Source organism: Crocodylus siamensis, chromosome 4, assembly GCF_052110815.1.
Source record: "Crocodylus siamensis isolate JL-2025a chromosome 4, ASM5211081v1, whole genome shotgun sequence".
NCBI lineage: Eukaryota > Metazoa > Chordata > Crocodylia > Crocodylidae > Crocodylus > Crocodylus siamensis.
The window spans coordinates 22,889,966-22,917,247 of record NC_143398.1 but is presented as its reverse complement, the minus strand read 5'-3'; the positions used below and the strand labels follow the sequence as shown (position 1 = coordinate 22,917,247).

Below are 27,282 nucleotides of genomic sequence, written 5' to 3'. Positions count from 1 at the left end.
CAGTTTTCCTTGTGTAACTCCTTTTGACTGAAACAGATTTATTTCAAGCCATGTGCAGGCATTGAATTTTTCTTTTTGCCATTCTCCTGGTAGAAATGACAAGTGTGCAAGAATTTGTTCAATTTCTTCTGAAGGAAACAAGCCTCTTCCAGGGAACATCTTCCAAGCAACAATCTGGAAGAGATCTCCTTTGTGAGAGAGCTTCTCTTACAAGAACAAATGCTTGTATTCTCCACTCTGGTCTCAGGTTTGTACTCTCCCCTCTGGTTTTATGAGCCTGGTGGAGGAGTGTATAGATATATAAGGAGACACTTTGAATAAAAACTGATATATAAATAGAGGGTTTGATAGTGGAGAGCTTAGTCACTTCATTAAATGAAACCTATGGAACTAACTGTATGAAAATGTTTCATCAGTATGAGAGAAGATTCCATAATCAGACCCTACGATGCTACCTTGTACCTTTCTGTTTCACACTATCAAAAGTAAAGTGTCCAGAGTATTAAAACAAGTGAAAATATGATGATTGTTACTATTAGAAGTAATGTTGAGTCATTTCAGCTAACCATTGGGATTGAGAAGGATTGCCCCCAAATCCTGCACACAGCCACCTCCTGCCTGATCTGTAGGATAGTGCTGGGGGCAGCTCTGAGTCTCAGTAGGATCTGAGGAACTTTATACCCTACTCCAAACATTGCATGTCCTGCTATTCACCATTATTTTAATGTCTGCCAGGGGCCTGAGAGAGTAAAACTCAGAGTCCCTCTTTGTAAGTCCTCTTAGTCATATGACTTCTGTTTTCTGTGATCCTTGGGAAAAGTAATGATCTGACCTGTCTGAGGGAAATTTATTTTTTAGAATAAAATAATATGCTGGTCCTATTAGTAGCCTAGGGAATGACATAGAATAGAGAACAATTTAGGGTTTATATTAGCATCCAGGCCTAGCTGAAAAATTTCTGGACCCTAGCCAGGTTAGTAGACAAGTAGACATCTGAAATGTATTGATATTGTGCAGGCACAGTTCTCTTGGGTACTGCTGGATAAGACATTAATCTGTTGATAAGCTACCTAAAAATGTGTCCTTTTAGTTGTCAGTAATTTGTTTATGCTGAAGACTGCAACAGGTTTGCTTTTTTTTTTGCTGGGAAGTGACCTATACTATATGCAATTTTAAAAAAAATTTTTAAAAATGTTTGAGAGTGAGGTTTCTAGACTAACAACTATTCAAAAATAAATACAAAAGCCCTAAGTTGTAGAGCAGGCAGATGAAAAAAGAATACCTTACAGTGGCTGCAGAGGTGGATGAAGGCTGCAGCAGGATAGAAAGCTCCAGTTGTCTAGGTTTTCCTTGTCTTTGGATTACAGTTTCCTTCCCACAATTACTAGAAACCTCTAGTTATGGACTTGCACAGAGGCAGTGATTGCATGATGGTTGTTTTGTACTTGGAATTGAGACAGTTGTGCAATTCAGCAGCTGCAATCATAACTGAGCAGATCTATTTAGGGTCTACTCTCTCAGTTCACCTAGCTGGAAAACCATGTCTAATGGGATCACTCTATCAGCAGTCCAAATCAAGTAATGAACTTTGCAGTCTGGCATGTCCACACTCTGATGGACAACCCTAGCAGTGACTGATAAGAGCAAAGGACAGCACTCATGGACAGAGAACTTTGCATGACTTGATATTAACATTGTTTCACTTTGCCAGGACAGACACACTGGCCAGGAGCAGTCACAGGCATGGTGGTTGCTAAACCTATATTTTTGGAAAGGAAAAGGCAGACACATCCACAGTGTTGGTTTTGCTATCAAAACCAAGATTGTTACTCAGATGCTGGAGTGTCTAGCTGGCATCAGTGAGTATCTCATCACCCTTTATCTTCCACTGACCAACAGACGACATAAAACAGTCATCAGTGCATATGCCCTGACCTTGATGCAGATGAAAAAACAAAAGAAGAATTGGATTCTAAACTTGACCCAAGTCCTGTCACTTGTTTCTAAAGAAGATAGGATAATTCTTTGCAATTTTAGTACTAGAGTAGGCAGAGACTCTGAGTTATGGAAAAAAACACCTAGAAAGGCATGGGTGGAAAAAGTCAAATTTAAATGGCATTGTTTTCTTGAACAAGTATTCAGAACATGTCTCATCATTACAAATTCCTTATTCTACCAAAGCAATAAATGGAAAACAACGTGAATGCGCCACTACTCAAAATACTGGCAACTGTTTAACTGTGTGATAGTGTGTGCTGGGACTCTCATGATGTCTGTATCACTGGAGCTATGAGCAGCGCAGACACGACTGCTGGGTGGATCATTGTTTGATACATTGTCATGTCCATTTGTATCACCCCAAAATGACATAAACAAAAGAAGCAATCAAGGAAGAGGTTCAATATCGAGTACTTAAAAGGCCTTACTAAAAGTGGCCATCTCCAGCAATGTCTCAGTGAGAAACTCTCTGACCTCCCTGATGACTATATATTGATCATGGGGAGAGCCTCAAGAAAGGTATCCATGAGGTGTGCAAAGAATCTCTTTGCTTCTCTGCAAAGAAAAATCAGGACTGTGTCAGTGAGAATGATAGGGAAAATCAAGCTCTTATTGACAGAAAATGGAGAGCCTTCAAAGCTTGGCAGAATGACATCAACTCCGGAAGACGCTTATCACCACATTAAATTTGAGACCCAGAGGAAAATTTAAGAAAAAAGTGCAAGTGTTGGGAAGACAAAGCAAGAGAGATTCAAAAGTTTAGTGACAGCCACAACATGCATAGTTTCTACAGCACAACAAGGAGTTGTCCCTTTGAGGTCCAAGGATGGAACAACCCTCTTTAAAGACAAGTCCACCATCGACGCACAGTGGAAGGAGCTCTTTGCATGAGCTTCTGAACCAAGATTCTAATGCCAGAGGCAGTACCTTCAAAGCCATTCCACAACACCCCATTAAGGACTACCTTGAAGATCCACTGACTTATCAAGATTCCTTGAAAGCTGTTAAGCAGATGAAGAACAACAAAATGTGGTCCTGATGGAATACCAACTGAAATTTATAAATTCCCAATGTTTTGAGAGATGCCAGAATTATTACCATATTAAAGAAAGGAGATTGATTGGACTGCAGGAATTCTCTGGGTATTGTATTCCTGTCCATAGTTGGGAAGATCTTTGCCCACAATCTCCTCAACAGTCTCACTATCTTTGCCAACGAGATTCTATGCAATGTGTTTTCAGACTACTCGGAGGCACAGTAGAGATTATCTTTGTTGGGAGACAGCTGCAGAATAACTGCCTCAAGTAACACTGAGATGTTTATTGACCTAACGCTTTTATTCCAGTCAACAGAGAGGCCCTATGGAAGATCCTGATGAGATCTGGATGTCCGCCAAAACTTGTTTCCATTATCAAACTTCTTTGATGGCATGACAGGACATGTCCTGAGCAATGGCTCAGAAACAGACTTCTTCACTATCAGAACTGGAATCAAGCAAGGATGTCGTTTGACTCCAGCATTCTTTCCTGCCATGGCAGGGGGTCGGACTTGATGATCTGCTGAGGTCCCTTCCGACTCTACCAATTATAAAACTGGCAACTATGTGTAGTTGTCTTAGTTCTCTTTTCTATCAGTATTGTATCTATTCTGCATCTCATTGCTGGTAGACTTCAATCTGGAGTCAGCATCCAGTATTGCATGGATGGGAATCTCTTTAACATCAACTGATCATATTCCAAATCCAAGATAACCAATGCCTCCATTACTGATCTTCTGTATGCTAATGATTGTGTTGCATGTGCCCACTAGATTGAAGCGTGCTGCAAGTCATTTTTGATTGCTTCTGTGAAGCACATGAAGTGCTTGGACTCACTGTCAACTTCATAAAAGCCAAGATACTATATCAAACTACCAGAAACCAACCAGCTGCTCTTCCACACATTGCAATTACAGGGCAATCCTTGGTAAAAGTTAAGGATTTCTCCTGCCTGGATAGCCATCTTCCTCAAAAAGCTAACATAGATGTTGATATTCAACACTAAGCAAAATCTGCCAGTGCTGCCTTTGGATATCTCCAAAACCATGTCTTCAATAATCATGATATCAGGACCCAAACCAAACTTCTTATCTACCCAGCTGTTGTTATCCCATCCATGTTATATGAATATGAAACATGGATGACATATTGGAAAACCTGAAAGCTTTGAAATAATACCATCAGCAATGTCTTCAGAAAATCCTCTGTCAGTTGGACAGACAGAAGAATGAATGCCAGCATTCTGGCTTAAGCAAGCACCCACCAGCATTGAAGCCATGTTTACATGGCACCAGCTCTGTTGGACAGAGCATATCATAAAGATGCCTGACAGCCAGCTACTGAAACAAGTCTTGTACTCCCAACTCACTGACAGTCACTACTTTAGAGGTGGACAAAAGAGATTCACCTTGAAAGCCAATCTGAAGAAATACAACATTGACATCCAATATCTGCAAGACTCAAGCACTAAATTGTCCTCAGTGGTGCCATAATGTGCATCCATTGTTTTGAGCATTTTTGCCTCACGATGGAAGCACATAGACAAGAGAGACAAAGGGAAAGAGCTATGATCCAACGTCACCAGGATCTATTCCTTCCTCATGGAACTATTTGCCACATCTGCTGTCAAACATGCAGATCTCAGATTGGCCTCCTTAGTCATGATGGACTCACCAGTGACTTTCCTATTTACTGGAAGACAGTCATCTTCATATTGAGGACTGCCAACGATGATATTAATGGGGGCAACCTAATACTTCAATAATGAACTAAAAACCTCATATTTATTTTACAGAAATTTAATACAAATCATATACTGCTATCATTGGGAAAAGGAATTTCAGTTTATCCTCTGAAGTACTGACAAATCTAGCATATCATTTATCTAGTAAGAGGTATTTGAGTAACTCCTGTTTCAAAAGGAAAAAAAAACCCTATATCTGTATGCATTTTTCATAAGGTTGTATCATAATCTTCCCCTTGCATTTCCCTATCAACACTGGTGTGAGATTTCATAGAGATTTCATAGACGTTAGGGCTGGAAGGCACCTCACAAGATCATCGGGTCTAGCCCCTGCCCAAGGGACAGGAAGTCATTTGGGGTCAAGTGATTCCAGCAAGATAGACATCCATGTGTTTCTTGAAAGTGTCCAAAGTAGGTGCTTGCACTACCAGTGGGGGAGTCTATTCCAAGCCTGAAAAAACTCAGACAGTAAAGAAGCTTTTCCTTATAAGTTTTTCCTTATATCCAGCTTAAAATGGTCTTCCAGGAGTTTGTGACCATTGTCTTCCCTTGGGGTGCTCTGGTGAACAGATGTTCTCTGAGTTCCTGATGTACACGCCTTATGTACTTATAGGTTGCCACCAAGTCACTACTGAGCATATGCTTTCCAGGCTGAAGAGTCCCATGGCTCTCAGCCTCTCCTCATAAGGCCTGCTCTTTTGTCCTCTAATCATGTGCATGGCTCTCCTCTGGACTTTTTCAAACTTCTCCACATCTTTTCTGAATTGTGAAGCCCAGGATTGGATAGACTAGTCCAGCTGTGGCCTCATCGAGGCTGAGTAATGCGGGGAGATGACTTCCTGGGTCTTGCTTGTGGTGCATTGGTAGATGCAAGCCAGAGTTTTGTTTGCTTTGCCAGCTGTGGCAAAGCATTGTATTGTTTGCTTACATTCATCTTGTGGTCAATCATGACTCCCAAGTTTCTTTCAGTCATGGTGCTGAGGACAGAGACTTGGCCACTTTCTAAATTGAACCAGTTATACCAGCAGTTTTCAACCTTTTTAAGGAGTTACCCCTTCTGGCGGAGTGGAGGGTGGAGGAGACTGGATGTGGAGCTGTGCGAGGGCTTGCACATGGCAGCAGCGGTGGCAGTGCTGGATGGTGGCGGTGGCAGCCCCATGCAAGCTCCCCCCACCCCGCAATACATCTGGCCAGCTGGGTGGTGCTGGTGTGGCCCACAGAGGGGAGCCGCTGCCCTCGCCCCCACCCCTGGCCATGCTCCTGGGAGGTAGCAGCACAGAGTGATGGATGGATGGTGGTGTTCCATCCCTGCCTGCCCGTGTGTACCCCCCCAGTGCCTTTCCAAGTACCCCCGGGGTTATGCGTATCCCCGGTTGACAACCCCTGAGTTATACCTTTGAGATGTGCATCATTTCTAACATTGTTAGTCAGATGATCAACCTGTTGTAAGGGACGCTGGCTATAGCTTCATGGCTGCCTCTTGCTGAGTATATAGAGGAGCTCTCTAGTGTATCTTTGAGGCCGCTACAATTTGGTTCTTTATTATTATTATTAATAATAGATTATTTTAAAAAGTGTGTTATTGTTTCTAAAGCCCATGAAACATTAACAAAAAGTTAATATTTATTGGTAAGCTTCTGTGAGTTTGGAAGGGAAGAAGCAGTGCCATATATTCTCTATTTTCCTCTTCCCAGAATTTTGAGTTCATTCAACTCATTTGGTTCCCTCTGTGGGAAAGATACATAGTGAATGATCTGCCCTTGGGTGTCAGTCTGTGATTTAGATTTAGGGCTGATTTCCTTAGATGTCTGTCTTTGCTCAGTGTTTGAGCTGTTGAGGGTAATGGTGGGATCCCGTTGTCTTAGATCACAGAAAGTAGAGGGATAGGTGATTTTGACATGATGTGGATTGGATACATTATGTTATCATAACCTGTAGCTTCTAATTTCTTCTAGTCAGAACCTGTTTCCTCTTACTAACTTCTCAATTTGTCTAGCCTTCCTCTGTCTGATACTGGTAGCTGGGTATAGACAGAGGCCCCCCCTGGAATTGGTTAGGGGATAGAAACACCATCAAAGTGGTTACCTACATTTGTAGTTACTCTTAAGGCAAATAGAAGAAAATATTAAGCAGTTTGACAAGCATACTACAAGATAAAAATAATTTGCAAGGGCTGGGCAAAATCCTCCCAAACTGGGCTACTCCCATGTCTTGGTACTTGTATTTATTTTTTGTTTGCATTTGCATTTTGCAAAGGGTGTTACCAGAGAACAGCCCACAGCTAAAATATCTTTGTTTTTTCTTTGGAAACATGAGACAAAATATGATAAATGTAAAACATAGACAGACTTGCACTTATGTATTCACATATCCCAGCTGGTTTACCCTTAGGGTTTAGTTATGATTCCTAAGAATCTGAGATGCATTAGGGTAGGGGCAGGAGCCCACTTCCTGTGTAGCAGCACTTGGAAGTGTTTTAACTTTAAAATGCCTCCCAGACACAGAGAAATACCCGTTGCTGTAACTTTTAAGAGAAGCAACTAGCACTACCCTCAATGGAAGTAGTCATGCACGGGGGGGCGGGAGGGGGTGTGTTTCACAACACCTTCCCATTCAGTAAGTTCATTTGTGGGGCCTCCAAGCACTGCTGGTAACTCCTATCTGGGTTCACAGCTCTCTGCTGTCAAATTCTGGCTTTGTTGTGCTTGTCACTGAAGGGAGAAAGAGCTTTCTCCAACAGTGCAGCCACTTTGGAACAACTGTGATCATATGTAGGCCTATAGAGGCAGCAGTAAAATTGCTAGAGTAAAATTGGAAAAAAACTGGGTTCTGATACTGTTATAATTTGAGCATGTGCTTAACTTTGCACCATGAGAAGTTTTGTTGATTTTAGTTGAGTTATACCTGCTTCTACACCTTAAGTACGTATTTTTACAGAGTTGGGGTTCCAGCATGGAGGTAAAATAACACGAGACTTGTTACTACGTTGTGTATAATCACAAGAATAAGAAATTGTCAGTATGAGTTAAAGCAAAAGCTTCCTCATACTATACCGATTTTTCTGTAATATAATTGATATGCAAACTCATGTAGCAGATGGGCAGGAATATTGAGCCAGTTAATTAAATATATGTGTACAAACCTTTTCTTTTGCAATCCAGTGTTTGTACAGGAAACACATAAATGTGGCAGAGAGAGGAATCAAATTCTGGTTTGGCAATTTTAGGCTTTTTTACTATACTTTTAGGGTGCAATCTTTCCTCCTCGCTGCACAGATGTTCAATTTTTATTTGCTTTAGTTTTTGATCTTTCAGTTCTGTTGGAAGTGCACACTTGGCATAATTTCCCAAATTCCTGTTTGCTGGAAGCTGCAGCATTGTAATAAGAGTTTCCAGGTCACAGGTGCAATGCCATGGATTATCATAAAGACGTAGGTAGCTTAGGAAGGGCATGTAAATAAAAACCTCCTCTGATAAAATCTTGATCTGGTTATGCTGAAGTAAAAGTGTGGTAAGTTTACTTAAGCCAAAAAAAGCCTCACTCTCAATTTTTCCTATTTCATTCTGTTGTAAATCCAGACTTTTCAATAGTTTATACTTGGAAAACATATTATTCTTCAATTTGCGAATTCTGTTTCTTGCTAGCAGCATGTGTTTTAAATCCTCAGGCCAACTAGGTGACACAAACATTAGTTTTCTTTCTTGGCAATCCAAGTATTTCTCATGAAGATAAGTATATATATCACAAGGCAGCCCTGGGGCATAGCGCTTAACTGTGCTAGATGCTTTCCTTAACCTGCTTGCCTTTCCGTTATTCGCTTTGTTTCTGAAGCTCCCATTTCTTGTCTTCCTCAAGTCAGCAGTTTTACACAGAAAAAGTAGTATTATAATAGTAACTACTCGCATCCTGACATGCAGCTGGCTCCAATTACTTTCTGTGGAACAGGCCAAGTATTCCTTTGAAATTTGAGGTTGGATAGTCTTAAAACCAGCGTTGTTTAAAATTGAGGAGGCACAGCTGGGGTATGTGGAGTCCCTGTGTTGGAAGAAAATAGAATGTAAGAAAGTTTAAGAGAGACAATTTCATAGAGACTAGCGCATAACATGAAGCATTACAAAATAGTCTAATTAGCACAGAATTTGAAACTTACTCAGGCAGAAATATTAAGGTCACATCTTACTCCTTAGTTGTTAAAGTTGTCTTTCTCACTCATTTTGATCAACATAGCAAATTGAGTCAAAATGTAGGCCTAGAGTCTGGCTAGGTTTTGATTGGCTGTTCACTTGGATTTATGAGAGGTCCTTGGTGAGTTTCTCATTGTGCCTGCCTGCAGAAGAGCCAAGCACAATCATAGGCATGGTATCAAGGGAAAGCAAGAACTGCATCTTCCCACTGCACTTGGGATGCAAACCATCCCAACAGAGCTGACCAGCAGGAGAGAGTGAACGTGTACTGCCCGTGTGTTCACCTTCAATAATATGGGGAAATCTTGACTTGCTAACTCATCTGAAAACCATAACTAAACCCCCCTTTTCTTCAATAAGATTCATTAGAATTTTATTGAACTCAACATTTTTTTAGTGAAGATATACACAAAATTACAGTATTTAAAATATAAGAATAAGCTGCCACCTAGGTATCACCAATATATTTGTAACATTTCCTTGTTTGCATCAGGAAGCCAAAGCAACCCTCATTCACTTTCACCTATATTGTGCACATGTAAAAGAAATAATATGACCTTGAGACTGGATTTTTTTTCTTAGTATTTAATTTTTTCAATGCTATATTAACATTTGTTTTTAAAGCTGTACAATCTATTTTTGTGGTAGATTTATCTGATGAAGTTAAAGTAACTTCTGGATTTCATTATAAAATAATATCAGTGTGGTACAAACAGGAGGACACGGGTAATTGTTTCTGTAAAGTTTAGTAATATAAAATGGAAAAATGTCTTTTAAAAAGTAGTGCAACTATTTCCATCTAAAATAAAAAATAAGAATGCTTCTGATTGTAATTATTTTGTTGGAAAAGCTTTTGTAAGATCACCATTTAATTTCTGTATCTACCAGCAGCAGTCTATATCAGCATTCTACTAATGCACGTAATTTTATGAAACTGCATCTTAATTAATGGTTTTGTCCATTACATATTATGAAAAATATAATTAATTTTATTTATTAATTTTTGGGAAACTGTTCAGGCAGGTTTTAATCGCATCCATCACAACTGGATTCTCTCTTATTCTGAACTGTCCTACCATTTTCATAGGTTTCTGATCCTGGGATTATGGCAGATCCCCCTGCCTAGGGGAAGTCCAAAATGAAGCAAAGAGGAACCTGGGGGAGGAAAGCTAATGTATGTGAATTATATAAGTTTATTTCCATCTCCTATAGCTGAATCTCATTGAGTTCTACCCACAAATTAAGCTTTGCTCAGTTTTGACAATAAAATTAAGAACAGAGGAACATGAGAAGTACTATACTGAGTCAGACTAGTGGTCCACCTAGTCCAATACCCTGTATCCAGCAGTGGAAGGGGTAGATGCTTTAGAGGGAGAGCATTAAACCAGATATCCCCTATCAATTACCCTTACTGGTATCCACGAATATTGGTTTAGAGATACCATTGGAAACATCTCTGACCATTCTTTTCAACAGCTCTTAATAGATCTATCATCCATGAATTTGGTTAGTCCCTTTTTAAACCTGGCTGTATTATCTGCCTCTATCACCTCCTGTGGCAGTGAATTCCATAATTTAACTATGTGTTTCATGAAAAAGTATTTTCTTTTGTTAATTTTTAACCTGTTACCTACTGATTTCAATGTGTTCCCCTTAGTTTTAGTATTCTGGGACTTGTTGGACAACAGTTAGCAATTCACTTCACGATTTACAGATTTCTATCATATCCCCCTTCAGCCTTCTCCTTTCTAAACTGACGAATCCAGGCTTTTTAGTCTCTCACAGTATGCCAACTGTTCCATGCCCCGATCATTTTGGTTGTCCTTCTCTGTACCTTTTCTAATTCTGCTACATCCGTTGGGGATATGGAGACTAGAATTGCACACCATATTCAAGACATGGGTACACTATGGATTTATTTAGTGGCATTTTGATGTTCTCTGTTTTGCTTTTAATTCCATTCTTATGATGCCTAACATTTTAGTGGATTTTTTGGTAGCCACTGCACATTGAACTGATGTTTTTAGAGAACTGTCTACAATGACTGCAAGGTTTATTTCCTGATTTATAACAGCTAGTTCAGAATGCAGAGGTAAGACTCTGAAAATACTGTGCTTATCTTCTTAATATGATTTATTTCCTTTCTTGTGGTATACACTCAAAGGTTGACATTTTAATTGTCATAGCAAGGCTTCAGCATTAGCATTCCGTTGAGATGAATGGGAGCACTTAACACTTCAGAAAGCTATTTCTTCATGCCCTCTGCAGATGCAAGATGTCAGTGCTTCTGTTTTCTTCTGATTTTCATTAAGGAGGCTGTTTTTGCATAAGGATTTTTTATGGATTTTGTTTAATATTTCTGAAGAAAGCATAGATTCTCTACCATATTAGGGTTAACGCTTATGAAGTTCTGATGCAACCTGGTCAATGTCCTGGTTTCCCCTTTGTGGAAAGACATGTTCATCTCTGTCTTGTTCAGGATTATAGAAGGGAGCATAGAGATGATATGATGTGTGGCCTATCAACAATGGAGGCAATTTTAACTGGTTAGAGTTGTCTGGGTTATCCTTCAATATTCAATAATGTTTCCCAAACTTCCTGGTTTGAAGGCAGGAGAAGATTCTTTTTTTTTTATATTTTATTTATTTATTTATTTATTTTATTTTTTAGCAAACTCCAAGAATTTCTACCATGGCTGCTTACAGACATTAAAATCCACCCCAAAATGGTGCTTTAATTAAAACTGGGCGTACTCCTGTGCCAAGACCAGCACATTCTCAGAAGGGGCATTGCGTTAATTGGACCCAGCTTGCCCAGCGTCTGTATAGATTGGGTGCTTCAGCAGGGCTTTTTGGCACTTTTATCTACAGCTGATTCTTTCAGTAAAATGTGTGGGTTTTTTTCCCCTCAACATGTGTCAGCACCCCATATTTCTAAGTAAGCATCTTTGTCCTTCTCTCCTGTTCACAGAATCTCTTAGGATAGAATATGGTGCTGGATGATTGGAAGATAGCCAACGTGGTCCCCATCTTTAAAAAAGGGAGGAGGGAGGACCCGGGCAACTATAGGTCCGTCAGTCTTACCTCAATCCTAGGGAAACTCTTCGAGAAGATCATCATGGAGCATATTTGTGATGGGCTGGCCTCAGAGATGATGCTCAAGGGCAACCAGCATGGTTTCATTAGGGGCAGGTCATGTCAGACCAACCTGATTGTCTTTTATGATCAGGTCACAAAAGCCTTGGATGAAGGTGTTGCCGTGGATATAGTCTTTCTGGACTTCAGCAAGGCCTTTGACACCGTCTCCCATCCCATCCTCATTAAAAAATTGGGCTACTGTGGCATTGATGCCTACACAGTCAGATGGATTGCAGATTGGCTGAAGGGTTGAACTCAGAGGGTGGTGGTGGATGGGTCATATTTGACCTGTGGAGGAGTGGGAAGCAGAGTCCCCAGGGCTTGGTCCTTGGGCCCGCACTGTTCTCTCTTTATCAGTGATTTGGATGACGGGGTGAAAAGCATCCTGTTTAAATTTGCTGATGATACCAAAATTTGGGGTGAGGTGAGCATGCTACTAGAGAAGGAAAGACTGCAGCAGGACTTGGATAGGTTACAGGGGTGGGCTAACAAAAACAGGATGCGCTTCAATACTGACAAGTGCAGGCTGCTGCACTTGGGCAGTAGTAACCAGTGGGACACTTATAAGATGGGAAACGCCCTTCTTAAGAGCACAGAGGCAGAAAGGGATCTTGGAGTCATTACTGACTCCAAGATGAACATGGACCGACAACGCAAGGTCACAGTTGGATGGGCTAACTGCACCTTGTCATGCATCCACAGGTGCATCTCTGGCAGGGACAAGGAGGTGATCCTCCCCCTCTCTGCAACACTGGTCAGACCACAGCTGGAGTACTGTGTCCAGTTCTGTGCGCCCCACTTTAGGAGGGATGTGGACAACATTGAGAGGGTCCAGAGGAGGGCCACCTGCATGATCTGGGGACAATAGGGCTGACCCTACAGTGAGAGACTGCGGGACCTGAACCTGTTCAGCCTTCACAAGAGAAGGCTGAGGGGGGACCTGGTGACTGTCTATGAACTCATGAGGGGGGACCAGAAGGGTTTGGGAGAGACCTTGTTTCCCCTAGCGCCCCCTGGCATAAGAAGGAATCATGGCCACAAGTTGTTGGAGAGTAGGTTTAGATTAGACATCCGCAAGAACTACTTCACAGTCAGGGCAGCTAGGAACTGGAACCAACTTCCAAGGGAAGTGGTGCTGGCTCCTACCCTGGGGGTCTTTAAGAGGAGGCTTGATGCCTACCTAGCTGGGATCACTTGAGCCCAGTTTTTTCTCCTGCCCAGGCAGGGGGTTGGACTTGAAGATCTACAAGGTCCCTTCCAACCCTACTTCTATGATTCTGTGATCAAAACTCTAGTTGAGATCATTGTTTCCATAGAGTGGGATATGCAAGTATATCATTGCATTAATGTTTGTTTACAGATAAAATCATACAGATGGCTGCCTCTTTTCCAAACTTGAAATGTTTTGAAAATCTTTTATTGTTTTTATCTGAACATTGTATATTGAATTTCTCATGTTTGGTATCTGCCTCAGTCTGATATTTTTGGGTTTTGCTTTTTAAATTTCATCTTAAGTGAATGAACTGTTTCTGAGAGTGGGGGAAGATTAAACATACTGTTTTACCCATATTAAATTCTTACTGTACTTATGATAAGAAGTTCTGACATCTCCATGCATTTGAGATTTGATAAGATTGCTTTTGTGTCAGAGACATTTGTTGTTCTAAAAAAATATCTAGGCTACTATTCCATGGCTACAGAGGCTGTACAGGGTTTTTTCTTTAAGTGCTTCTACTGGCTGCCAGGACCTGCCAAGGCCCTGGGCTAAGGAGGTGAGAAGGGAGACACTTACTCATGTGCTCTCTGTGACTGATGGAAACAATAAGGTAACCATTGACTGGTAAGGGATAGGAAACAACATTTACTGTAAAAAAAGGTATTCCATAATTTTGTTCTCTTTTGTTTCTTGCAACTTCTTCTAAGTCTAAATCATTCAATTATGGCAAGTCTCAGACAACAAGATGTTGGACTAGATGGACAAGGCAATTCCTATGTTACTTTGATTATCAGAGAATTTGCACATTTAAACTTTAACTGTAATATAAAAGTCTTTTTTTAATTTTAGGTGAATGTAAAAATTTGCAAGACATAAATCTCTCTGAATGCCGGGAATTAAACGTAAGTATTTACAGCTTTCTGTACAAAAAACTAAAATTATATGAGGATGGGGATGGGATTTTCAAAAGTGTTTATTGGGAATCTAAGTCTCATTGATTTTTTTCAGATTTTGAGAAAGTCAATGTAGAGTTGATTAGTATTCAATTTTTGTTTTATGATGTGTCAGAAAAAATGGCTTACTCAGCTTGGATTCTTTTTAACAAAATGAGCTTTGCAATTTTACCAGTTTCAGAGAAGGATCTTAGATACTATATATTTCCAAGTTAACAAGAAATTGCTAGTTTTGTTCTAACATCCACATATCTAATTATCATTATGTTTGCTCATAATCTGCCGTCTAATTAATTTGACAATATTTTGCAATTCATTTGGAAAATAATTGCAGTTAAGGGTCATGAATCTATAATATTTTGTGGTGTTTATGGGACGTCCTGCTGTTTTCCTGAATTTGTTTTACTGATATGGCATATTTAGTTTCTATGTATAGGTAGTGCTATATTTATCATTATTGTTATGTTTGCATGAATTGTGGTATTTAAGGTAAATGTAATTGCAATATATTTTTATATTTTAGCCAAGATTATTGTTCTGATAATTCCTTTCATTTGTTTATTCTTATATCTCTATCTGTATTGCAACATATGGTTACTAATCTCTTAGGTTTAGTCTTGTTTTCATAACAAGTCCTTTGGTTATCTTTTATAACATTTTACTGTCAGTGATGCATGTAATTTCACAATATTTGACCAGGCCTCTGCCAAGGAAGAGGGGGGCCTGCATGAACAGACAAGGGTGTGATACTTCTGGCTGGCAAAATCCTCTCTGCTAAGTGCTGGCAAGACCTAAGGGAGGCAGGTAAAGCTCAGGTCCCATTGCTCTGGGAGATGACCTTTAGAGCATTGGTTCTCAACCTTGTTTGTACTAGGACCCATTTGTAAACATTGATGGCCAGTCCTGACCCAGTAAATAGTTTAAGTAGAAAATGAACCCCCTGGCCCTGCTGGTGCCATTCACTCCCAACCACAGCCCCCTGGCCTTGCCAGTGCTCCTCACTCCCTCCAGCCCTGTTGCTGCCCCTCACTCCCAGTCTGTTGCCGGAGTCCCCCAGTGTGTGGGACATGGGGGACATGTGCCCCCCAGATCTGTTCACCCACATTGGGCACAGGGCTGCAGCTTGGCTGGACTGGCATGGGCAGGAGCCACCTCCATAGCCATCAAGTGGGTCCCAGCACAGGCAAGTGGAGTGGGGCAGCAAGACTTGTTGCTGCTGCTGCCACCACTGCTGCCATGAACCCCCTACCCGCTGCAGAGCCAGCAGCACGAGGAGTAATGGATGGGGGAGGGCCTATGCTACCCTCACCCCCTCCTGCTGCCAGTCACCTGTGCACTGGGCTATGGCTCTACCCTGCCGCCATGGCCTGGCTGCTACCACCACCACCACTCACCTTGAGTTGCCCATGCTGTCCACCATCCCACTTCCCCTCTATGGAGGTGTCATGGCCTGAGGGAACTACTGGCGGCAGCCAGGCCAAGGCGGTGGGGTAGAGCCATGGCTCGGCATGCAAGCAGTTGTCATTGGAAAGTGGTGAGGGAGGTGTGGGCCCTCCCCCATCCATTACTCCTTGTGTTGCTGGCGCTGCAGTTGGCATGGCGTTCATGGCTGCAGCAAAGACAGCAACAAGTCTTGCTGCCCTGCTGCACTCTCCCACACTGAGACCCACCTGCTGGGCCATGGAGGTGGCTCCTATCTATGCTGGTGCAGGCAGACTGTAGCCCTGTGCCCGTTGTGGGCTCACGAATCCGGGGAGGCACATGTTGCCCCCTACATATCACCTGTGGGCCTCCCCCACTCCCCCGATGCAATTTCTGTGTCCCCCCTCTGGCCCATAGACTTACCTGCAGGGAGCTGCAGAACTGCTCTCCACCCTGCCTGGCTGCCCCCTGCCTGATCACTCTCCTCCTGCTTCCCCCAGCCCCTTGCAGGCTGGAACTCTGCCAGCCTGTGGGGCAAAATCCATGCTTTTCTGCATTTTTCTATGATAGTCGCGACCCTTTCAAATATTCTTGCAACCCATGGGTTGAGAAACTCTGCTTTAGATCATCTCAGTTGGTCCTCAGTGATCATCTTGCAGAGAGAGTTTTGGGGCTTAAAGGGCACCCCTGAGTCACAGAATCCTTAGAAATTTCTTTCCTGTTAGGATGTTCCTCTGGCTAATGGTCCATTTCACACAGATGCCTTTGCTATTGTGCAGTTGTTTTTCCCATTACAAAGAGACAATAACTTGGGTGCCCATCCTACCAGTGGCCTTTTCTGTCTGTAATTTAGGAGTGGTGATTATCCTTGCCCTAATAACACAATGATCAGAAATAATTAGCAGTTATGCAAACTCTAGTGTTACAGTGAAGGAGCTGTGATGGTCCAGGAATTATGCAAGAGGCGAGGATTTTTTTCCATGATAATTCTTATTGAACAAACTGCATAGTTGGAATAAAGCTCAACAAGCTTTCAAATGCAAAGCACAAATAAAGAATGCTTTGCATTCCAAAAATCCTTGTCTTTAAGTAGGCATCCCTCAGTTCCTCTGATTAAACCATGACCAAAACCAGAAAACTATATAGAAACATTGTAATATAATGTATACAGTAATAAAAGCAGCATAAATGGATACAGCATAACATGGACTTTTCAGGGAGACCCCACATGCCATCAGTACAACAAATGCAAGGAAATCTGTGACATCTCATGAACCCCCCCAATATTCAGTGGGGTTCATAGTAATGAACTTCACATGAAAGTGGCATATCATTATATATAGACAAATGAAAGCAGCAGTCAGTGCTCCCAAGAAACTTCTGGGGAAAATTGGAAAGAGTCAATAAAGTTAAGAAGGGTAGCATTTCACATTACTCAGGGTGATTATTTTGTGTTACAAAAGATTCCCATATCTTTGTCAGATGCAACAAAAATGGCTTGAATCACTCAGACACTAGGCCTGTGTGAAGCGGCTAGTGTTCGCTTCTGATTGAGTCAATTCGAGGGACAGTGATTTGATTTGGTGATTCGAATCACTGTCCTGAATCTGATTTGGCTGAATCTGATTCAGACATTTGGCAGCTCGTTCAGAGCCCCCCATGCAGTATGGGGCAGTGGGGGGCAGCAGGGAGCGCCCCACTGCCTGGCAGCACCTGGTGAGCACTGGGGCTTTTTTTTTTAAACTCCGGGAGCTGGGGCGGGTGGGGCAGCCATAGGGGTGCTGGGAGGAGTGGGTGGGGGTTGGGGGGGACTGGGGGAAGGCAATGGGGACTGGCGGGGTCCCCCCATGGTCCCCTCCCCCAGCTCTCACTCCCCCGCCCCTACTTACCAGCTTGGAGTCTGCTGAAGCTCCGTGATGCAGCCACCAGAGACTGCCCAAATCATCAAAGCTTTCCGAATCTTTTCTGAAGATTTTCATGGATTTCTTAGACATTAGGGCTGGAAGGGACCTCGGAAGATCATCGAGTCCAGCCCCCCACCTGAAGGGCAGGAAGTCAGCTGGGGTCATAGGGTCCCAGCAAGATAAGCATCCAATATACTCTTGAAGGTGTTCAGTGTAGGTACTCGAACCACCTCTGATGACAGGCTGTTCCAGACCTTGGGGGCTTGGACAGTAAAGAAATTCTTCCTTATGTCCAGCCTGAAACGGTCTTGCAGGAGTTTATAACCATTCGACCTCATCATGCCTTGGGGTGCTCTGGTGAGCAAACATTCCCCCAGATCCTGGTGGTCACCCCTGATAAACTTATAGGTGGCCATCAGATCACCCCTGAGCCTGCGCTTTTCCAGGCTAAAGAGTCCCATGTCTCTCAGCCTATCATCGTAAGATCTGTTTTCCTGACCTCTGATCATGCGCGTGGCTCTCCTCTGGACTTTCTCAAGCTTCTCCACATCCTTTTTGAATTGTGGAGCCCAAAACTGGACGCAGTACTCCAGCTGCGGCCTCACCAAGGCCGAGTACAAGGGGAGAATGACGTCCCGGGATTTGCTCGAGAAGCATCTATGGATGCAAGCCAGCGTTTTGGTCACTTTACTAGCCGCAGCATCGCATTGCAGGCTCATGTTCATCTTGTGGTCAATGATGACCCCCAAGTCTCTTTCTTCTGTAGTGCTATCCAACGTAGCACTGCCGAGCCTATAAGGATGCTGCAGGTTTTTCCTCCCAAGGTGGAGAACCTTGCATTTTTCGGTGTTAAACACCATGAGATTCTCGTCCGCCCATTTGCTGAGCTTGTCCAGGTCAGCCTGGATCACCCGCCTATCTTCTGGCGTGGATGCTTTGCCCCAAAGTTTGGTGTCATCGGTGAACTTGGCCAGTCCACTCCTGACTCCAATGTCCACATCATTAATGAAGATGTTGAACAGTATGGGTCCAAGGACAGAGCCTTGGGGGACCCCACTGGTCACAGGGCACCATGATGAGTGACTGCCATCAATTACAACCCTCTGGGTCCGACCACGGAGCCAATTTCCCAGCCAGCGGATCGTGGTGGAGCCAAGGCCACAACTGGCCAGTCTGGCCAAGAGGTGATCGTGGGATACCAGATCAAAGGCTTTTTTGAAGTCAGGATATATGACATCAATCTCTTCTCCCTTGTCCAGGTGATAGGTCACCTGGTCATAGAAGGAAATGAGATTGGTCAAACAAGACCTACCCGCAACAAACCCGTGCTGGCTATCCCTTAGGATGTTGGCATCAGCCAGTCCATTAAGGATGGCCTCTTTAATAAACCCAGGATATTTATTGTCGCTTCCTTAAAGTGAAGGAAGCTTTTGCACATAACTTTGTAAAGTGAAGCACCTTTGCACATAATGGACCCCTGGCAGATGTTACAATTATTGCATGATTCATGGGTTGTAAGAGGCCATGTATTTATCACACCATAAAAATGGCTAACAAGCTACAAAGATTGTTATTTGATAAATGTACAACATTGGTGTAGCTGTTAGTGTTAGGATTCAGAGAGAACTAGACAAATTGGAGGGTTGGACCAAAAAGAAATCACATGAGGTTCAACAAGGACACATGCAAATCCTGGACTTAGGATGGAACAATCCCATGAACCGGTACAGGCTGGGGGCTGACTGGCTAAGCAGCTATACAGAAAAGGACCTGGGGGTTACAGTGAACAATAAGCAGAGCCAACAGTGTGCCCTCGTTGCCAAGAAGGCTAACGGTATCCTGGACTGCAGTGGTAGGAGTCTTGCCAGAAGTTCAAGGGAAAGCACTGGTAAGGCCACATCTGGAGTACTGTGTCTACTTTTGGGCCCCCCACTTGAGAAAGGATGTAGACAAATAGGAGAGAGGGCAGCAAAATGGTTAGGAGGATGGGGCCCATGATTTATGAGTAGAGACTGAGGGAAGTGAGCTTATTTAGTCTGGAGAAGAGAAGGCAGAGAGGAAATTAGATAGCAGCTTTCAACTAACTGAAGGGTGGCTTCAAAGAGGATGAAGCTAGACTGTTCTCAGTGGTAGCAGATGACAGAACAAGGAGAAATGGTCCCAAGTTGCAACAAGGGAAGCTTAGGTTAGATATCAAGAGAAACTTTTTCACTAGGAAGATAGTAAAGCACTGGAACATGTCACCCAAAGAGGTTGTGGAATCTCCATCCTTAGAGATTTTTAAGACCTGGGTAGACAAAGCCTTGGCTGGGATGATGTAGCTGTGGATGATCCTGCTTTGAGCAGGGCAGGGGGTTGAACTACATGACCTCCTGAGGTCCACAGAGCCAGTCACTTCATCATAGAAGGCAATCAGGTTGGTCAGGCCTGACTTGCCCCTGGTGAATCAATTCTGACTGTACCTAATCATCTTCTCCTCCAAGTGCTTAGAAATGGATTCCTTGAGGACATACTCCATGATTTTTCCAGGGACTGATGTGAGGCTGGCCAGTCTGTAGTTCCCTGGTTCCTCTTTTTTCTTTTCTTAAATATGGGCACTATATTTGCCCTTTTCCAGTCTTCCGGGATCTCTCCTGATCACCCTGATTTTCAAGGATGGTGACCAGTGACTCTGCAATGACATTGGCCACCTCTCTCAGGTGCATCCCATCCAGCCACATGAACTAGTATATGTCCAGCTTTTCTTAATAGTCCCTAACCTGTTCTTTTGCCATAGTTGGCTGCTTACCTCCTCCCCAAACTGTGCTGCCATGTTCAGTAATCTGGGAGCTGACCTTGCCTATGAAGACTGAGGTGAAAAAAGCATTGGTTACTCAGCTTTTTCTGCATTCTCTGTCACTAGGTTGCCTCCCTCGTTTACTAAGAGACCCACACTTTCCCTGATCCTCCTCTTGTTACTGACATACTTGTAGAAACTCTTCACATCCCTTGCTAGCTGCAACTCCAGTTGTGCTTTAGCCTTCCTGACTATCCTTCCATGCCCAAGCAACACTCTTAAACTCTTCCCAGTTGTTTGTCCAAGTTTCCACTTCTTATAAGCTTCCTTTTTGTGAAGTAGTTGACTGAAGAGTTTCCTACTAAGCCAAGCTGGTCTTCTGCCATACTTGGTAGTCTTCCTGAGCATCAGGATGGTTTGTACCTGCACTCTCAGTAAGGCTTCTTTAAAGTACAGCCACCTCTTCTGGACAGCTCTCCCCCTCAGTTTGGGTTCCCAGAGGATCCTGCCCATGCATTTCCTGAGTGAGTCAAAGTCTACTTTTCTGAAGTCCAGGGTCCTTACTTTGCTGCTCTATTGCTTACTCTTCCTTTGCTCAGGATCCTGAACTCAGTCATCTCGTGGTCACTGCTGCCCAGGTTGCCATCCACAGTGCCCCATGCAACATCCCTGCTGTCTTCTCCCACTACCAACAAACCCTCCTGCTGCCTTCATGCGTTGCCCCAGGGCCAAGCCAACCTGTTCCCAGGTGGCCCCCAGGGCATAAGAGTCTGCTGAAGGCAGAAGTGATGAGGGGCCTGATCTTTTTTTTTCTGTGGAGTTTTGCCTGCCTCTCCCATGGCTGGGGGGCAAGCTGACAGCTGCATTCTTGCAATTAGCAATGTAGTTCAGTTTGCAACAATGCAAACTTATTTAAAACCTCCAAAACTCTTGCACATGTACAGTGTGATGCCATTAAGCCACACAAAGTGACATTTTCATCACATGTGCATGAGAATGGAGTCATGCGTATGAATGCCCATATTGTTCTAGTTCTGTTGTTACAGTTTTAAATGTACGAAAAAGAAATTTGTATGGGATTATTTATCTCTGGCGAATCAGCATTTAGGGCCAGGTTCTATTCCACCTCTATGATGTCTAAATGGCACATGTGCAGCTTTTAGGTGTCTGCGTTATTAAAATGTAATTCTGTTCTACCCTGCACAGCAACCACAACTGCTAAGTCTCAATTCCTTATGTGCCCTTGTTTTGGTTTGGAAAGATTCCCCCAGTTTGGGGTACTGCACATGTTCAGAAACAATCCAGAATAGCCACATGGACATCTCAATGCACCTAAGCTCTGTCACAGTGCAATTCTAACTGGGAAGGTGCATAAACCAGTGATTCTCAACCAAGGTGGTGCAACACTGTGGTGTGCCTTAAGATGCCATGCAATCTTAGCACTCTTAGGTGTGCAAATATGATTTACAAAATGAACCAAACAAAGAATTATTTCTGAATTTTTGCAATAGAAACACTGGCATATTATTTTTCCAGAGTCAAACTATGACTGAAAACCAAGAGCTGACATTTTCCAAGGGGTGCCTAGAGCCTAAAAAGGTTGAGAACCACAGGCATAAACTGTGCAAGTAATGATTCTTAATGACCAGCTTCTCAATGCTGTTTATACATTTTATACAATGACTGTACAATTCAAAACAGCATTAGGAGCAGGGGCAAGAAACAGTAAGGGGGGACCCTGTTCACTGTACTGCAGAAGCAGGTGGTCTCTTTCTTGCTCTCCTTTTGGCCACATGACTCTTGCATTCATTTCCATTCAGTGGGCTAGCTTCAATGGGTGATGGAGGATGCCCTGTATAGTATATAGCCTAATGGAGAGAGAAATTTCCTGGAAAGTGGGGAATGCTGTTGAGGTGAGCTTAAAACCTAATTTTCCCATTTCTTAGGCAAGTGCTTTAACTAGTAGGATATCAGACTAAAGGACTGAAAGGACACCATCACCATCACTGTCTATGTTACTGTACACTGAAGTTAATGCTGTCAGATAGATGTCTTTCCTAAATCCCAACATGATGGAAGTTCCTTACTGAGAGACTAGGGCTAGGGACAGACATTCAAAAATGCTGAGCCTGAATTGATTCAATCTTTCAGGTTAGTCTAACTTGGCTAGGCTAAATCAGTTTGTAACCATGCAGGCATCCCCTCTGGACTGAAGAAATTCAGGCACCTGCCTGCAGTGGCTCAGACTAGAAGCCAGGGGTAGGGGGAGGCTAGAACAGCCCTCCCTTCCCTTCCACAATGCTGAGTAGAGGGGGACATGGTCAGGCCGCAGTAGGACTCTCTGATTAGGTAGGGGTTCCCCCCCATCCTTGGTAACAGAGCATTTATCAGCTTTGTTGTCAGCATTTAACTCCCCATCAGAAAACAAACTCCCTCTCATTAGTTCAAGCTCTTCTTAAACAACTTTTTTGCAAGGAAGGGAATACTCCAAGTGTTCATTAGCCATCTACCTGTTCATTAGCTCCAAAATGTTCTAAAGACACTGTCCTGTCTGCCTTACACAGACACCTCTCAGCATTAGCTAGCATAGCACATGCTGGCTAATGTCCATGCTGTGGGAGGGGGGAGGGAGGGATCCCTGCTTGAGCAGTGAGCAGCAAGGTGGGGTGGGGAGCAGGAGGAAGCCAGGCAGATGCTTTGTACCTGCAAGTCTCAGCTGGAGCTCCAGCAAGGGAGCAAAGGGGAGGGGGCAGCCCTGCTCTGGAGCAGAGAGCTCCGCCCGGACCAGAGAGCATGCCAGGATGCTGGGGGAGTCTGGTTTAACTTAAACCAGGAAGGGGTCAGGGACAGACATTGCATAAACTGATTTGATCCAAATCAAGTTAAGTCTGATATTACATTCAACCAGATTTACCTCAAACCGGTTTCAGCCATTTTCAAACTGGTTTATGTGCACTGAATGTCTGTTCTGTTACAGGTTTACACCAGTTTCTGATCACTTAAACTGGTTATGTGTAATGTCTGTCTGAAAGAAGTATGTATGTTTCTTTGGAATCAGATTTTTCTTGCATGGCAGTCACATAAGGCTTTTCATCTCCAGCGTGGGAAAGTTATGCATCTCTACAGGGTGAGAGAGGATCACTCTCCCAAGGCTAGATTCATACTTTTGGGGACCTATGATAGCCATGACTTAAGCATGATAGAGATTGAATGGGACCAGGGCCATAAAGTATAATTGTTGTTCTTAAAAAGGAAGTAGCTGATTAGTATATAAACATGTTTGTTTTGTATTCACTTGCCGATGTTTTCTCTCTAGAGATATTCTTTTACTGTGATTCCAGTAATTGTAATTGCTTGGGTCAAAAGCATCTGACAGTTCTGAACTATTATATAGTATTTGATATATGCTTATACTTTATTTAAAATCCTGATTCCCATGGAGCAACATTTCTAAAAAACTTGTGAAAGTACTCTTGAATCAAGGCATCCAAAGAATATTAGTGGTAAATCTATGAGATATTATACCTTTGTGGAACAATTACAATTTTATAGCCTCTTAGCAATTTAGAATTTAACCTTTTTTTAACTTCACATTTTTAGACAGGGGGTGCAGTGATACTTTCTTTGATCATCTAACTGTTTAATAGTGTTAAATAAAAAGAATTCTAATGAAGAATGAGTAAGTATCAGCTCCCAGATTACTGCACCTGGCAGAACAGTTTGGGGAGGAGGTGAGCAGCTGGAAGTGGTGAAAGAACAAGTTAGGGACTATTTAGAAAAGCTGGATGTGTACAAGTCCACAGGGATAAATCTGATGCACACAAGGGTGCTGAGGGAGTTGGCCACTGTGACTGCAGAGCTGCTGACTATTATCTTTGAAAACTTGAGGTGATCAGGAAAGGTCCCAGATGATTGAGAAAGTGAACTACAGACTGGTCAGCCTCATCTTAGTCCCTGGAAAAATCTTGGAGCAGGTCCTCAAGGAATCCATTTCTAAGTACTTAGAGGTGAAGAAGGTGATTAGGAACAATCAGCATGAACTCACCAAGGGTAAGTCATGCCTGACCAACCTGATTGCCTTCTATGATGAGATGACTGGCTCTGTGGATGCAGGGAAAGCAGTGAATGTGATATACCTTGACTTTAGCAAGGCTTTTGATATGATCTCCCATACCATTCTTGTAAGCAAGCTAAAGAAGTACAGGTTAGATGAATAGACGGTGAGGTAGATAGAAAACTACTCGGATCATTGGCTCAAAGGGTAGCCATGGATCAGTGGCTCTGTCTGGTTGGCAACAGGTATCAAGTGGAGTGTCTCAGGAGTTAGTCTTGGGGCCAGTTTTGTTCAATATCTTTATCAGTGGTACGGAAGATGGGATGGAGTGCACCCTCAGCAAGTTTGTGGATGACACCATGCTGGGGAGACTAGTAGATATTAGGGCTGTGCAAAGCTTTGGTCATTGATTCAATTCAGCGGAGATTTGGCCCGATTTGGCGGCTGAATCTCCAGATCTGAATTAAATCAGGAGACTGACTAGCCACAGTGCCAGTTTCCCCAGTTGCCTTTGGGCAGGCCACCCACCTGACTCACCTGTCACACCTTGTTGCTAATTAATTAGGATATTAATTAAGGTGGGAGTCTGCCCATTTTTGCCCCAATGCCAGGGGGTCCTATCTGCTGCTCCATTCCTCCCCTACACCGCAGCCCAAGCCTCACAGATGGCATCCAGATGACACAGTGCTCCTGGCCTACAGCCAGACCAAGCTTAGGCCTTGTCAGGCCTCAGACACAGTCACATTCATACCGCCCTCCTCTCACTAGGGCCTTTCACATTCCACCCTCTCTCACAGGTCTCTTTCATGCGTCAACAACTTATACTGCCTTGCTCCCTCTTGGAGCCCCTTAGGCCATAGGCTTTAGCTATCTTATACCTTGGGTGGCAGACATACCATGTTTTGGGTCTTTCCCATGACCCTCTCTGGGGTAGTGGCCAGCCAATTACCCAACCGGGTCCAAGCTTCTCCTGGCCCCTCCCAGGGCAGCTCTGTACACTCAAACATACTGGGCTCCCAGCCCTCTGGTTCTTCCCCCCCACCGGGTTCCCTCCTCTCTGCTCCCTTTCTAGGCCCGCGTCTTATCGGGCGTTCTTAACCCACACTACAAGTGGTGCTCCGGGTCTCATGGGGACTCTCACTCCCCGCTGGAACAGCAGGTCATTGTGCTCAACTATAGGTCTTACTTTTGACCCACACTCAGCCTCCCAGTGGTGGAGGGCTTACCAGGGTCAGGACTCACCCCTCTGTCTTGGACTGAGCCCTCTTACTTGGCCTCTGGCCCAAGCTACAGCCTCAGGCATCCAAAGACATACTTTGGCCTACTTCCGTCACCTGGGGCTGCCCCCTTCGCTGGAGCTCCTTATTGCCACCCCCTTCACTGGGGCCATGGGGCTTCCCTCTCCGGTGGGCTCAGGTGGCCATAGCCATGCCTGGCCCCAACTACCCTTCCTCGGGTTCCTACACCCCACAAGGCTCGGGTGGCCGAAGCCGTGCCTGGTCCCCACTCTCACTCCAACAGTGCCCTGCCACAAACCCTTTAATCTCTTGAAATCAAATCTGAACCCTCCAAATCAATTCTGAGAGATTGTCTGATTTGGACATAGTCACAGCTTTGTATGCTTTTTCTATATATCTCAAGGTACCAGGGAGCTTGTGAACTCTGAGATGGTGGGGTGGATAGAATGTCCCATGGGAGCATGGGGGGGGTCCCCAGCATGCTTGGGGGTGGACCTGGAAGTGGACCAGAAGCACTTCTGGTCCACTTCCAGGTCCACTGCAGAGCATGTGGGGGAGCACCCTCCCCTCCCCCCCGTGGCTCAGCGACCAGGGTTAGTCCCCCTGGGGCCAATTGTTGAGCCGGGGGGCGGAGGGGGCATGTTCCTGTGGGATGCTTCATCTGCCCCACCATTTCAGTGTTCATGAGCCATGCCTGGTACCTCGAGGTATGTAGAAAAAACTTTAAAAACTGTGTCTGTGGCCAAATTCCTGATTCCCTGATTCAGAATCGGATCTTCAGATTTGGATTTGGAGAAATTGAATTGGGACAGTGGTCCAAACCAGCAAATTGAATCACTGTCCCCTAAATTGGGCCAAATCCAAATCTGGCCCAAGGATTGAGGATTTAAGGATTGACTGGCTAAGTAGCAGCTCTGCAAAATGAGTTCTGGGGGTTAAAGTGAATAATAAGCTCAATATGAACCAACAATGTGCCATTGTTGTGAAGAAGAGTAAGAGCATACTGGGCTGCATTAGTAGAGTGTTGCCAGCAGATCCAGGGAAGTGATTATTCTCCTCTGTTCGGCATTGGTGAGGCCACATCTGGAGTACTGTCTGGTTTTGGGCCCCCCACTATAGAAAGGATGTGAAAAATTAGAGAGAGTCCACCGTAGGGCAATGATAATGTGGGGGTGGGAGAGGCACGGGTTATGAGGAGAGGCAGAGGGATTTGGGCGTATTTAGTCTGGAGAAGAAAAGACTGAGATGGGATTTAATAACAGCCTTCAACTACCTGATGGGTGGTTCCAAAGAGAATGGAACTAGACTGTTCTCAGTGCTGGCAGATGACAGAACTAGGAGCAATGGTTTCAAGTTAGCTTAGATATTAGGAAAAACTCTCTCACTGGAACAGGTTACCCAGACAAGTGGTGGAATCTTCATACTTGGAGGTTTTTAAGACCTCGCTAGACAAAGCCTTGGCTGGGATGACATAGTTGTAGATGCTTCTGCTTTGAGCAGGGAGTTGGATGAGTTGACCTCCTGAAGTCCCTTCCAGCCCTAATTTTCTATGATTTTATGATTCTTTAATTCTATACTCAGTACTTACGTGCTTTCTTGAATGGTTCATAACAATTGACA

At 43.7% G+C, this 27,282-nt stretch overlaps 2 protein-coding genes across 5 annotated transcripts in view; one reads left to right on the top strand and one right to left on the bottom strand.

The window, feature by feature from the left end:
- FBXL13 (F-box and leucine rich repeat protein 13) overlaps positions 1-27,282 on the top strand; it is a 195,991-nt gene that overhangs the window by 80,744 nt on the left and 87,965 nt on the right. For all 3 annotated transcript variants that reach the window (XM_090041955.1, XM_090041954.1, XM_090041956.1), the window contains exon 10: positions 14,165-14,217. In XM_090041955.1, coding sequence (XP_089898081.1) covers positions 14,165-14,217 — 53 coding nt within the window. The remainder of the gene's footprint in view (positions 1-14,164; positions 14,218-27,282) is intronic.
- LRRC17 (leucine rich repeat containing 17) overlaps positions 1-27,282 on the bottom strand; it is a 43,328-nt gene that overhangs the window by 6,936 nt on the left and 9,110 nt on the right. For both annotated transcript variants that reach the window (XM_090041958.1, XM_090041957.1), the window contains one exon: positions 7,921-8,813. In XM_090041958.1, coding sequence (XP_089898084.1) covers positions 7,921-8,683 — 763 coding nt within the window. In that variant the 5' untranslated portion in view covers positions 8,684-8,813. The remainder of the gene's footprint in view (positions 1-7,920; positions 8,814-27,282) is intronic.